The sequence below is a fragment of the Hordeum vulgare genome, unplaced genomic scaffold (assembly GCF_904849725.1).
Source record: "Hordeum vulgare subsp. vulgare unplaced genomic scaffold, MorexV3_pseudomolecules_assembly, whole genome shotgun sequence".
In the NCBI taxonomy this organism is placed as follows: domain Eukaryota; kingdom Viridiplantae; phylum Streptophyta; class Magnoliopsida; order Poales; family Poaceae; genus Hordeum; species Hordeum vulgare.
The window spans coordinates 1-13,945 of NW_025422508.1; the positions used below are offsets into that span (position 1 = coordinate 1).

Sequence of the window (13,945 nt, forward strand, 5' to 3'; positions counted from 1 at the left end):
AAAAACGGAAAGAAAAGGGGAATCTTCTGGAACGTCGACATCGGGCTGTCACACGGGGCCTCGTGGGCATTGGTCCCGGTTCGTGTGGACCCATTTGTCCCGGTTCTAGGCACGAACCGGGACCAATGGCCGCGCTCCTGGCCCACATCCATTGGTACCGGTTCATGCCTTGAACCGGTTTAGAAGGGGGGGCTTTAGCCCCGGTTTATGCCACGAACAAATGAAATTCTATCATTTGTGTGTTGTGTTTCTATCATTTGTATTATGTTTCTGCTAGTGTGTTGTGTCCTAGATGTAATTCTATCATTTGTGCATTGTTGTGAACTTGAACAAATGTAATGTTGTGCCCTAGATGTAATGGATACTGTTGGGGAACGTCGCAAGGGAAACAAAAATTTTCCTACGCGCACGAAGACCTATCATGGTGATGTCCATCTACGAGAGGGATGAGTGATCTACGTACCCTTGTAGATCGTACAGCAGAAGCGTTAGTGAACGCGGTTGATGTAGTGGAACGTCCTCACGTCCCTCGATCCGCCCCGCGAACAATCCCGCGATCAGTCCCACGATCTAGTACCGAACGGACGGCACCTCCGCGTTCAGCACACGTACAACTCGACGATGATCTCGGCCTTCTTGATCCAGCAAGAGAGACGGAGAGGTAGAAGAGTTCTCCAGCAGCGTGACGGCGCTCCGGAGGTTGGTGATGATCTTGTCTCAGCAGGGCTCCGCCCGAGCTCCGCAGAAACGCGATCTAGAGGAAAAACTATGGAGGTATGTGGTCGGGCAGCCGTGAGAAAGTCGTCTCAAATCAGCCCTAAAACCTCCGTATATATAGGTGGGAGGGAGGGGAGGAGGCAGCCTCAAAACCCAAAGGTTGGCCGAAATTGGAGGTGGAGGAGTCCTACTCCAATCCTACTTGGAGTAGGATTCCACCTTCCCACTTGGAAACTCTTTCCACCTTGTGTTTTTTCCTTCTCAAACCTTATGGGCCTTAGTGGGAACTTATTCCAGCCCACTAGGGGCTGGTTTATCTCTTCCCATAGCCCATGAGCCCCCTTGGGGCGTGACACCCCTCCCGATGGTCCCCCGGCACCCCTCCCGGCACTCCGGTACACTACCGATGAGCCCGAAACTTTTCCGGTAATGCACGAAAACCTTCCGGTAACCAAATGAGGTCATCCTATATATCAATCTTCGTTTCCGGACCATTCCGGAAACCCTCGTGACGTCCGTGATCTCATCCGGGACTCCGAACAACATTCGGTAACCAACCATATAACTCAAATACGCATAAAACAACGTCGAACCTTAAGTGTGCAGACCCTGCGGGTTCGAGAACTATGTAGACATGACCCGAGAGACTCCTCGGTCAATATCCAATAGCGGGACCTGGATGCCCATATTGGATCCTACATATTCTACGAAGATCTTATCGTTTGAACCTCAGTGCCAAGGATTCATATAATCCCGTATGTCATTCCCTTTGTCCTTCGGTATGTTACTTGCCCGAGATTCGATCGTCAGTATCCGTATACCTATTTCAATCTCGTTTACTGGCAAGTCTCTTTACTCGTTCCGTAATACAAGATCCCGCAACTTACACTAAGTTACATTGCTTGCAAGGCTTGTGTGTGATGTTGTATTACCGAGTGGGCCCCGAGATACCTCTCCGTTCACACGGAGTGACAAATCCCAGTCTTGATCCATACTAACTCAACTAACACCTTCGGAGATACCTGTAGAGCATCTTTATAGTCACCCAGTTACGTTGCGACGTTTGATACACACAAAGCATTCCTCCGGTGTCAGTGAGTTATATGATCTCATGGTCATAGGAATAAATACTTGACACGCAGAAAACAGTAGCAACAAAATGACACGATCAACATGCTACGTCTATTAGTTTGGGTCTAGTCCATCACATGATTCTCCTAATGATGTGATCCCGTTATCAAGTGACAACACTCGCCTATGGCCAGGAAACCTTGACCATCTTTGATTAACGAGCTAGTCAACTAGAGGCTTACTAGGGACAGTGTTTTGTCTATGTATCTACACAAAGTATTGTGTTTCCAATCAATACAATTATAGCATGGATAATAAACGATTATCATGAACTAAGAAATATAATAATAACTAATTTATTATTGCCTCTAGGGCATATTTCCAACAGTCTCCCACTTGCACTAGAGTCAATAATCTAGTTCACATCACCATGTGATTCCAACGAATCCAACACCCATATAGTTATGGGGTCTGATCATGTCTTGCTTGTGAGAGAGGTTTTAGTCAACGGTTCTGAAACTTTCAGATCCGTGCGTTCTTTACAAATCTTTATGTCATCTTATAGATGCTGCTACTACGTGCTATTCGGAAATACTCCAAATATCCACTCTACTATATGAATCCGTTTCACTACTCATAGTTATTCAGATTAGTGTCAAAGCTTGCATCGACGTTACCCTTTACGACGAACTCTTTAACCACCTCCATAATCGAGAAAAATTCCTTAGTCCATTTGTTACTAAGGATAAATTTTGACCGCTGCTAGTGATTCAAACATGGATCACTCTCTGTACCTCTCAACATACTTTGAGTCAAGGCACACTTCAGGTGCGGTACACAGCATGGCATACTTTAGATTCTACGGCTAAGGCATAGAAGACGACCTTCATCTATTCTCTTTATTCTGCCGTGGTCGGGTTTTGAGTCTTACTCAAATTCACACCTCACAACGCAACCAAGAACTCCTTCTTTGCTGGTCTATTTTGAACTCTTTCAAAAACTTGTCAAGGCATGCATCTTGTTGAAACTTCTATTAAGCGCTTTCGATCTATCTCCATAGATCTTTGATGCTCAACCTTCAAGTAGCATAATCCAGGTACTCCTTTGAAAACTTCTTTCAAACAACCTTGTATGCTTTACAGAAATTCTACATTACTTCTGATCCACAATATGTCAACCACATATACCTATCAGAAATTCTATAGTGCTCCCACTCACTTCTTTGGAAATACAAGTTTCTCATAAACCTTGTACACACCCAAAATCTTTGATCATCTCATCAAAGTGCTTATTCCAACTCCGAGATGCTTGCACCAGTCCATTGAAGGATCACTGGAGCTTGCATACTTGCTAGTATCTTTAGGATCGACAAAACCTTCTGGTTGTATCACATACAATGTTTGCTCAAGGAAACCGTCGAGGAAACAATGTTTTGACATCCTACGTGCAATATTTCATAAATAATGCAGCAACTACTAACATAATTCTAACAGACCTTTAGCATCGCTACGAGTGAGAAAGACTCATCATAGTCAACTGTTTGATCTTGTCGAAAACATCTTTGCGACAAGTCGAGCTTTTCTTAATAGTGACTTATCACCATCATCGTCTGTCTTCTTTTAAAGATCCATCTTTACTCAATAGTCCTATGAACATCAAGTAATTCTTCCAAAGTCTACACTTTGTTTTCATCCATGGATCCTCTCTCGGATTTCATGGCTTCCAGCCATTTGTCGGAATCTGGGCCCACCATCGCTTTCTCCATAAATCGTAGGTTCACTGTTGCTCAACAACATGACCTCCAAGACAGGGTTACCGTACTACTCTGCAGCAGTACGCGACCTTGTCGACCTACGAGGTTTGTAGTAACTTGATTCGAAGCTCAATGATCATCATCATCAGCTTCCACTTCAATTGGTGTAGGCGCCACATGAACAACTTCCTGCGCCCTGCTACACACTGCTTGAAGTGATGGTTCAATAACCTCATCAAGTTCTACCACCCTCCCACTCAATTCTTTCGAGAGAAACCTTTCCTCGAGAAAGGATCCTTTTCTAGAAACAAACACTTTGCTTTCGGATCTGAGATAGGAGATGTACCCAACTGTTTTGGATATCCTATGAAGATGCATTTATCCGCTTTGGGTTCGAGCTTATCAGACTGAAACTTTTTCACATAAGTGTCGAAACCCCAAACTTTCAAGAAACGACAGTTTAGATTTCTCTAAACCTCAGTCTATACTGTGTCATCTCAATGGAAATACGCGGTGCCCTATTTAAAGTGAGTGCGGTTGTCTCTAATGCATAACCCATAAACGATAGTGGTAATTCGATAAGAGACATCATAGTATGCACCATACCAAATAGTGTGTGGCTATGACGTTCAGACACATCATCACACTATGATGTTCCAGGTGGCATGAACTGCGAAACAATTTCCACATTGTCTTAACTGTGTACCAAAACTCGTAACTCAGATATTCATTTCCATGATCATATCGTAGACAGTTTATCCTCTTGTTACGACGAACTTCACTCTGAAACGGAATTGAACTTTTCAACATTTCAGACTTGTGATTCATTAAGTAAATACTCCTGTATCTACTCAAGTCGTCAGTGAAGTAAGAACATAATGATATCCACTGCGTGCCTCAGCACTCATTGGACTGCATACATCAAAATGTATCACTTCCAACAAGTTACTATCTTGTTTCATCTCAATGAAAACAAGGCTTTGCTCATGTGGTATGATTTGCATGTCACGAGTGATTCGAAATCAGGTGAGTAAAGATCCATCAGCATGGACCCTCTTCATGCAATTTATACTAACATGACTCAAGCGGCAGTGCCACAAGTAAGTGGTACTATCATCATTAACTCGTATCTTTCGGCACCAATGTGTAACACTACAATCGAGATTCAATAAACCATTGAAGGTGATTATTCAAGCAAATAGAGTAACCATTATTCTCTTTGAATGAATAATCGTATTGCAATAAACACGATCCAATCATGTTCATGCTTAACGCAAGCACCAAATAACAATTATTTAGGTTCAACACCAATCCCGATGGTAGAGGGAGCGTGCGACGTTTGATCATATCAACCTTGGAAACACTTCCAACACGTATCGTCACCTCGCCTTTAGCTAGTCTCCGTTTATGCCGTAGCTTTCATTTCGCGTTACTAATCACTTAGCAACCGAACCAGTATCCAATACCCTCGTGCTACTAGGAGTACTAGTAAAGTACACATCAACATTATGTATATCAAATATACTTCTCTCGACTTTTGCCAGCCTTCTTATCTACCAAGTATCTAGAGTTGCTCCGCCTCAGTGACTGTTCCCCTTATTACAGAAGCACTTAGTCTCGGGTTTGGGTTTAATCTTGGGTCTCTTCATTAGTGCAGCAACTGTTTTGCCGTTTCACGAAGTATCCCTTCTAGCCCTCGCCTTTCTTGAAACTTAGTGGTTTTTCAAACCATCAACTATTGATGCTCCTTCTTGATTTCTACTTTCGCAGTGTCAAACGTCGCGAATCTCTCAAAGATCATTGTATCTATCCTTGATATGTTATAGTTCATCACGAAGCTCTCAAAGCTTGGTGGCAGTGACTTTTGGAGAACCATCACTATCTCATCTGGAAGATTAGCTCCCACTTGATTCAAGTGATTGTCGTACTCAGACAATCTGAGCACGCGCTCAACGATTGAGCTTTTCTCCTTTACTTTGTGGTCAAAGAATTTTGTTGGAGGTCTCGTACCTCTTAACAAGGGCACAAGCATGAAATCACAATTTCATCTCTTTAGAACATCACTTATGTTCCGTGACGTTTAAAACGTTTTCGGTGCCTTGCTTCTAAGCCATTAAGTACTTTGCACTGAACTATCGTGTAGTCATCAGAAACGTGTATGTCGGATGTTCACAGCATCCACAGACGATGCTCGAGGTGCAGCACACCGAGTGGTGCATTAAGGACATAAGCCTTCTGCACAGCAACGAGGACAATCCTCGGTTTTACAGACTCAGCCTGCAAAGTTTGCTACTATCAATTTTCAACTAAATTTTCTCTAGGAACATAAAAAAAACAGTAGAGCTATAGCGCAAGCTACATCGTAATTCGCAAAGACCATTAGACTATGTTCATGACAATTAGTTCAATTAATCATATTACTTAAGAACTCCCACTCAAAAAGTACATCTCTCTAGTCATTTGAGTGGTACATGATCCAAATCCACTATCTCAAGTCCGATCATCACGTGAGTCGAGAATAGTTTCAGTGGTAAGCATCCCTATGCTAATCATATCAACTATACGATTCATGCTCGACCTTTCGGTCTCATGTGTTCCGAGGCCATGTCTGCACATGCTAGGCTCGTCAAGCTTAACCCGAGTGTTCTGCGTGTGCAACTGTTTTGCACCCGTTGTATGTGAACGTTGAGTCTATCACACCCGATCATCACGTGGTGTCTCGAAACGAAGAACTGTCGCAACGGTGCACAGTCGGGGAGAACACAACTTCGTCTTGAAATTTTAGTGAGAGATCACCTCATAATGCTACCGTCGTTCTAAGCAAAATAAGGTGCATAAAAGGATTAACATCACATGCAATTCATAAGTGACATGATATGGCCATCATCACGTGCTTCTTGATCTCCATCACCAAAGCACCGGCACGATCTTCTTGTCACCGGCGCCACACCATGATCATCCATCAACGTGTTGCCATCGGGGTTGTCGTGCTACTTATGCTATTACTACTAAAGCTACATCCTAGCAAAATAGTAAACGCATCTGCAAGCACAAACGTTAGTATAAAGACAACCCTATGGCTCCTGCCGGTTGCCGTACCATCGACGTGCAAGTCGATATTTCTATTACAACATGATCATCTCATACATCCAATATATCACATCACATCGTTGGCCATATCACATCACAATCATACCCTGCAAAAACAAGTTAGACGTCCTCTAATTTTGTTGTTGCATGTTTTACGTGGTGACCGAGGGTATCTAGTAGGATCGCATCTTACTTACGCAAACACCACAACGGAGATATATGAGTTGCTATTTAACCTCATCCAAGGACCTCCTCGGTCAAATTCGATTCAACTAAAGTTGGAGAAACAGTCACTTGCCAGTCATCTTTGAGCAAAGGGGGTTACTCGTAACGATGAAACCAGTCTCTCGTAAGCGTACGAGTAATGTCGGTCCAAGCCGCTTCAATCCAACAATACCGCGGAATCAAGAAAAGACTAAGGAGGGCAGCAAAACGCACATCACCGCCCACAAACACTTTTGTGTTCTACTCGAGAAGACATCTACGCATGAACCTAGCTCTGATACCACTGTTGGGGAACGTCGCAAGGGAAACAAAAAATTTCCTACGCGCACGAAGACCTATCATGGTGATGTCCATCTACGAGAGGGGATGAGTGATCTACGTACCCTTGTAGATCGTACAGCAGAAGCGTTAGTGAACGCGGTTGATGTAGTGGAACGTCCTCACGTCCCTCGATCCGCCCCGCGAACAATCCCGCGATCAGTCCCACGATCTAGTACCGAACGGACGGCACCTCCGCGTTCAGCACACGTACAACTCGACGATGATCTCGGCCTTCTTGATCCAGCAAGAGATACGGAGAGGTAGAAGAGTTCTCCGGCAGCGTGACGGCGCTCCGGAGGTTGGTGATGATCTTGTCTCAGCAGGGCTCCGCCCGAGCTCCGCAGAAACGCGATCTAGAGGAAAAACTATGGAGGTATGTGGTCGGGCAGCCGTGAGAAAGTCGTCTCAAATCAGCCCTAAAACCTCCGTATATATAGGTGGGAGGGAGGGGAGGAGGCAGCCTCAAAACCCAAAGGTTTGGCCGAAATTGGAGGTGGAGGAGTCCTACTCCAATCCTACTTGGAGTAGGATTCCACCTTCCCACTTGGAAACTCTTTCCACCTTGTGTTTTTTCCTTCTCAAACCTTATGGGCCTTAGTGGGAACTTATTCCAGCCCACTAGGGGCTGGTTTATCTCTTCCCATAGCCCATGAGCCCCCTTGGGGCGTGACACCCCTCCCGATGGTCCCCGGCACCCCTCCCGGCACTCCCGGTACACTACCGATGAGCCCGAAACTTTTCCGGTAATGCACGAAAACCTTCCGGTAACCAAATGAGGTCATCCTATATATCAATCTTCGTTTCCGGACCATTCCGGAAACCCTCGTGACGTCCGTGATCTCATCCGGGACTCCGAACAACATTCGATAACCAACCATATAACTCAAATACGCATAAAACAACGTCGAACCTTAAGTGTGCAGACCCTGCGGGTTCGAGAACTATGTAGACATGACCCGAGAGACTCCTCGGTCAATATCCAATAGCGGGACCTGGATGCCCATATTGGATCCTACATATTCTACGAAGATCTTATCGTTTGAACCTCAGTGCCAAGGATTCATATAATCCCGTATGTCATTCCCTTTGTCCTTCGGTATGTTACTTGCCCGAGATTCGATCGTCAGTATCCGTATACCTATTTCAATCTCGTTTACTGGCAAGTCTCTTTACTCGTTCCGTAATACAAGATCCCGCAACTTACACTAAGTTACATTGCTTGCAAGGCTTGTGTGTGATGTTGTATTACCGAGTGGGCCCCGAGATACCTCTCCGTTCACACGGAGTGACAAATCCCAGTCTTGATCCATACTAACTCAACTAACACCTTCGGAGATACCTGTAGAGCATCTTTATAGTCACCCAGTTACGTTGCGACGTTTGATACACACAAAGCATTCCTCCGGTGTCAGTGAGTTATATGATCTCATGGTCATAGGAATAAATACTTGACACGCAGAAAACAGTAGCAACAAAATGACACGATCAACATGCTACGTCTATTAGTTTGGGTCTAGTCCATCACATGATTCTCCTAATGATGTGATCCCGTTATCAAGTGACAACACTCGCCTATGGCCAGGAAACCTTGACCATCTTTGATTAACGAGCTAGTCAACTAGAGGCTTACTAGGGACAGTGTTTTGTCTATGTATCCACACAAGTATTGTGTTTCCAATCAATACAATTATAGCATGGATAATAAACGATTATCATGAACTAAGAAATATAATAATAACTAATTTATTATTGCCTCTAGGGCATATTTCCAACAGATACCAATGCCAACTTGGAACCTTTTGAGAGTTCATTTCAAATGTTTTTTAATTTCATGGTCTTATAACTCAAAATAATCAGTAAATGCATGAAAAATAACAAATGAAGTCAGAAATGGTTGTCAATTGATGATGTGGCTTTGAATGGTGCATTTTGAACACAGAAAAACTATGGAGTTCAAATAAGTTCAAAAAAATGAAATCCCTTTATAACAGATGAGTTTCCGTATGAAACCCTGATACTTCGAAAGAGATTGTCCGTTCTGTACACGAAGTGCATCCAGTTTTTGCCTCTAGTATTATTGAAACTAAAATTATATAGAATTTTGTTACAAACTTTAATAGCAAAAAGAATTATCATAAAAGAAAATAAATAAGTAATTAGAATTTTGTTCAAAACATTAAAAGCAAAAAGAATTATCATAAAAGAAAATAAATAAGTAATTAGAATTTTGTTACAAACTTTAATAGCAAAAATAATTATCGTAAAAGAAAATAAATAAGTAACTAGAAACAAAAAAGAAAGCAAAAAACAGGATTTTTTTTTTAAAAAGTGCCACCTACATGGCCACCACGACCTGCATACGACTAGAAACCCATTACTAGGGCCAGGATGCAGGCCCGCAGTAGGCCCAATAGGCCCACAAGCACAGAGAGTGATTTTTTGTGGATTTCATCATGACTTTTATTATAAATAGGAAATATCAAGTGCCCATTTGTCGGAAGAGGAATTAGATGGCATTCCGGCAAAACAAAGCCCATTTTTTATGTCATTGCTCCATAAATGTAATGTTAAATTACTTATGATTTGGTTTAACTTTCAGTCCGTCGGAATTCCTCGTGCGACTTTTAGTATGTTTTTGATAGACGAATCCCAATTATTATCGTGGGAGTCATTTCCTATTATTCTTCTCCCGATATATTACTTGGTATAATGCATGAGAAAGGGAGAGGAAACGGCCAGTACTTACGATCAAAAAATCAGAGGGAGAATCCCGACTGTTGTTGTGGGGGTCGCTTCGTCTTCCTCTTCTCGCGATATATACCTTGTTATAATGCACGAGAGAGGGAAAGGAAGCGACCAGCACCAACGGTTGAAATGTCGGAGGAAGAATCACGAGTGTTCTCGTGGGGTCGTTGCCCTCTTCTTCTTCATCTTCTCACGATATATATATCTAGGTATCATGAGCAAGAGAAGAAGAGGAAGCGACCAGCACCGACGGTAAAAATATCAGAGGAAGAATCCCCTCCTTCATTCCCGCGTGCTAGAGATTTTAATAATGCACACGGGAATGAAAAGAGGAGCGATCATCACCGAAGATCAAAATATTAGTGTGAGGGAATGTCCACCAACATACACCAACATATCAGTGTGAGGGAGTGTCCATCAATATAATCTCACTTTATGTGCTGCATGTGCTGATTCAAAACAGAACTTCACGGGCTGGTGCGTAGAGCAAAAGGAAATACTTTGCTACCCTTCATATTGGGTTCAATCTTTCACATAACTATGGTAGGGCCATGGGTTTCAGGTATAGCTTTTCTTTTGTTTCCTGCTTTGTTTCTATTACTGTTGTCGTGTTCTTGTTTTATCCTGCTTGGGGCTTGGTCTTTTAGTTTTGAACAAATGCCCGTTATATTATTATTACATGAAACACATCGCACATATATAAAAAAACGGATCCTTTTATTCATCACAACAAAGACAACTACAGGCCCACAGGGCGACTACATAGGATCTTCTGGAGTAGAACAGACTACTCGATCCCATCTTGTTATTCGAATTGGAAACAAACACTGAAAATAAGAACACTAGCCTCTATTGGTTAGAGTGGGCGCACGTAGACACCAAGCGCATCAAGATATATCCCACTGCGCGCAAAGAACCCAACGATGCTACTATTCTTCTGCACGGCTATGGTGAAAGGGGTTCCCTTCGCTTCTCCGAAAGGCCCGTACGTCTTCACATTCGTGATAAATTTCAAGGAAGTTATTATGTTGTGTCGGTCTTTGTCATAAATGCCGAATGTTCCAGAAACTTCCTTCACAAACTCAGAAGCGCCGAGCACAAACTGCATTGGAACGAAAAAGAGAAGTACGATTAGTGGCTTATATATGCAAGTGCGAAAATTCCATAAATATTTCTTCGGGGTCCACTGACCGTGTTTTGATTTCCTCCCGAACCTCCCCATGGTCCAGCATTGTGCTTCTGTCCAGTCTGGTCAACATAAGAAAATTTGATTGAATCAATAATTGAGCCGCTGCTAACAGTGATGCTCTCTAGTCGCCTTGGTACTGCCTCTAAAATGTCTTTATCACCCCCTCCATTTCCACCCCATGGTCCAAGCTTTGTGAGAAGGCTCTACATGATATAATGATTATATGATGTTTTGTTTAAATAAAAGGATCAATTAATGTGGGCAAAAATTGATAGCTATATCTTGAAATAAATACGTGCGGTATTCAGCAAACCTCTGATTTCAACACGGGGCAAAACCCATGGATAGTGAGTTCTATGATGTTACCGTCGCTCCTTTGTTCATGGAACTTTTTGTGGATGACACCGTTTGCCATTGCAAACTGTCCCGTCCCACCAACAATAGCCCACTCGCCTTCTTCAACAGATATCCCCATCACTTGAAGCGTTGACCCCTTAAACCTGTACAATGTTCATATATTGTTAGTACATGTATCATGCACCCAAATAGACTGTAATAGGGTACTTCCTAATAATAGAATCAGATGTAATCTAACTATAATGTATATGAAAATGTGTCACTTGACAAAGATATATAACCGTGTTTTCTAATTTTGCGACAACTAATGTATATATAACCATGTGTTTGTGTGTGTACGCACCTTTCAATCTCAAAGGTTATGCTGAAAGTATTCTCCCAGTTACCAGCATAGATATGCAGGCCTTGCGCACGCGCAACGACAGTGGCGCCAGGGCTAGGGCCATCACATATCGACCAGTTGTTAACAACAGTCGAACCCAAACCAGTAGTGGCATTGGAGTCTATTATAACTGACTGATTTTGGTTTGAACCGAGGGGCGTGTGGAAAAGGTACAGGTTGCTGAAGTTGAGCTCAGTGATCTCTACAAACGCGGCGGAGGGAGTTATCTGGAAATTGGCCATGGTGACTGGTGAGTTGGGCGGGGCTCTGGCTCAAGAGATGATGTAGGCTTATGAGATGCTAGTATTGCTGTGTGTGATAACAGGAAGGTTGGGAGTGTTATTTATAGATAGCCAGGGCCAATGCAAGCGTGTCTAGGCTTAGATGGAGCGCCACATCCCACGTGTTTTGTGCTTGTGAGGATCAGCCATGTGTACCATGAACACGCTAGGATACGTACAAGGGGAGAACTGTTGGTGCTGACTCACCGTTGTGCATCACGAGCAAGGGAATCACTCGTTTTTAGATATGATGACAGTAAGAAATAAACGCTCGTACGGGTAACTCATACTGTACCTTAGATTTTGGTGTGGTGCGCTTCATTGAAGTGGCGGAGCTTGGTGGGTGTCAGCCTAGGCCATGCCCCCCTGGGCTCAAAGGAAACAAGCCTATATCCATTCATGTTAGGTCTATTTTTCGCTACAAATCAGTTAAAAGTAATGAGGTCTGCCACCCCTCCCATGTTTTTGGCTCAAGCTCTGCCATTGTTAAATAGCGATGACGGTCAAGCCAAGCAACCAGTTGTGTCAACACGACCGACAGAGTGGGTTTCCCGCCGACGTGACTGTCTAATGCTGGCATGAGGACGGAGGGCAGCCCATATGTATGTTGTAGTTAGTCATGTTGTTGTCAGGTCCAGTCATGACTGTTTGGCATTGAACGGGCGTGGAGACCAGGATGCGGCATGGGGGGCGCTCTCAGCCGGCGCACCGCTTCAATGTTGGCTGTACTGAGAGGCCCCTCCTTCTCTAGGTTGGCATGAATGTGGCAGAGAGAGCTGAGATGCGTTGGCACATGAGATGTTTTTGGGTGGACCCAAGGTGTCCGATGCTTACGTGGCTGCGGTCTGGATGCCCACAAAGCCTTTTGGTTTGCATTCAGTTTTGTAGGAAAACGGACAATCGCACTCGTGTACGGACAGATGTGATACCATGTTGGATCGCAAAGTGCGTCGAGACCGCCCGGGCTGGACGCTTGTGGGCGGTTTGAGAGTCCATGTTGTAGATACCTTTATTGTGCAATGGTCCTTATATGCATATTTTTAGTAGTACTTTGGTATATAAGATTTAGTTTCGAAAGTCTACATGGTAAGTTGTGGAATCATATGGAATGGACCATGCAATAAAGAGCTGAAAATGATTACTACATGTCCAAGACAAATAGGGTCGTGCATCAGACATTCCCTTCACTAGTAGAAAATAGGGCTTCAGACCAAGGAGGAAATCCCATTAGTCCCGGTTCGTGGGGCCAGGGCGCCGGCCGGACATCATGGGCCATTGGTCCTGGTTCGTGTCACCCCGTTGGTCCCGGTTTCATACACGAACCGGGACCAATAGGCCGGCAACCGTTCGTATCCCCTTTCGTCCCGGTTGGTGGTTCAAACCGGGACTAAGTGGTGGTGGCAACCGTTCGTCTCACCCCTAGGACGAATTTTCCGCGGCGTTCTATGATCCAAGGTTATGAAAATTGCATATAGTGATCTCTCTAGGTTCCATTGGATAGCAATATGCACTTTCTATATAAGTTCCATTGGATAGTTAATTGAGGGTTTCTTGCATTGGCCATAGTTAGTTCTAGTGAAACAATTTTCCTTATTGCATATTTGCACAACCGTGGGAGAATATATATACATGTCATAGTTAATTTACGGTTTCTTAATCAATTCATAGGATATGAAAATTGCATAGGATAGCAATATGTTTCATTTGAATCCTAAAAATAAATTTCTGTTGTAGTGAAACTACACCGTCGCCGCCGACATGGACGAGATCACCATGAGCGACTCCGTCGCCGCCACGTCGCACCCGGAGTTCGG

At 43.7% G+C, this 13,945-nt stretch overlaps 1 protein-coding gene across 1 annotated transcript; it reads right to left on the minus strand.

Annotated features, from left to right (window-relative positions):
* Positions 1-10,622: 10,622 nt before the first annotated feature.
* On the minus strand, positions 10,623-12,178 carry LOC123418460 (mannose/glucose-specific lectin-like). Its single transcript, XM_045107004.1, has 4 exons — positions 11,812-12,178; positions 11,425-11,611; positions 11,114-11,314; positions 10,623-11,024 (listed from the first exon to the last, which is right to left on the minus strand). Exons 1-4 carry the CDS (start codon positions 12,090-12,092, stop codon positions 10,779-10,781), a joined length of 915 nt encoding a protein of 304 aa, XP_044962939.1. The 5' UTR covers positions 12,093-12,178; the 3' UTR covers positions 10,623-10,778.
* Between the last annotated feature and the right edge of the window lie 1,767 nt (positions 12,179-13,945).

What these genes read in the sequence shown, in the direction of transcription:
- LOC123418460 (XM_045107004.1), bottom strand. Translation starts at nt 12,092, where the DNA reads ATGGCCAATTTCCAGATAACTCCCTCCGCCGCGTTTGTAGAGATCACT. An exon ending in ATAACCTTTGAGATTGAAAG is followed by an intron (nt 11,612 to 11,811) that starts GTGCGTACACAC and finishes AACATTGTACAG; the next exon opens with GTTTAAGGGGTCAACGCTTC. An exon ending in CGGGAGGAAATCAAAACACG is followed by an intron (nt 11,025 to 11,113) that starts GTCAGTGGACCC and finishes GTTCCAATGCAG; the next exon opens with TTTGTGCTCGGCGCTTCTGA.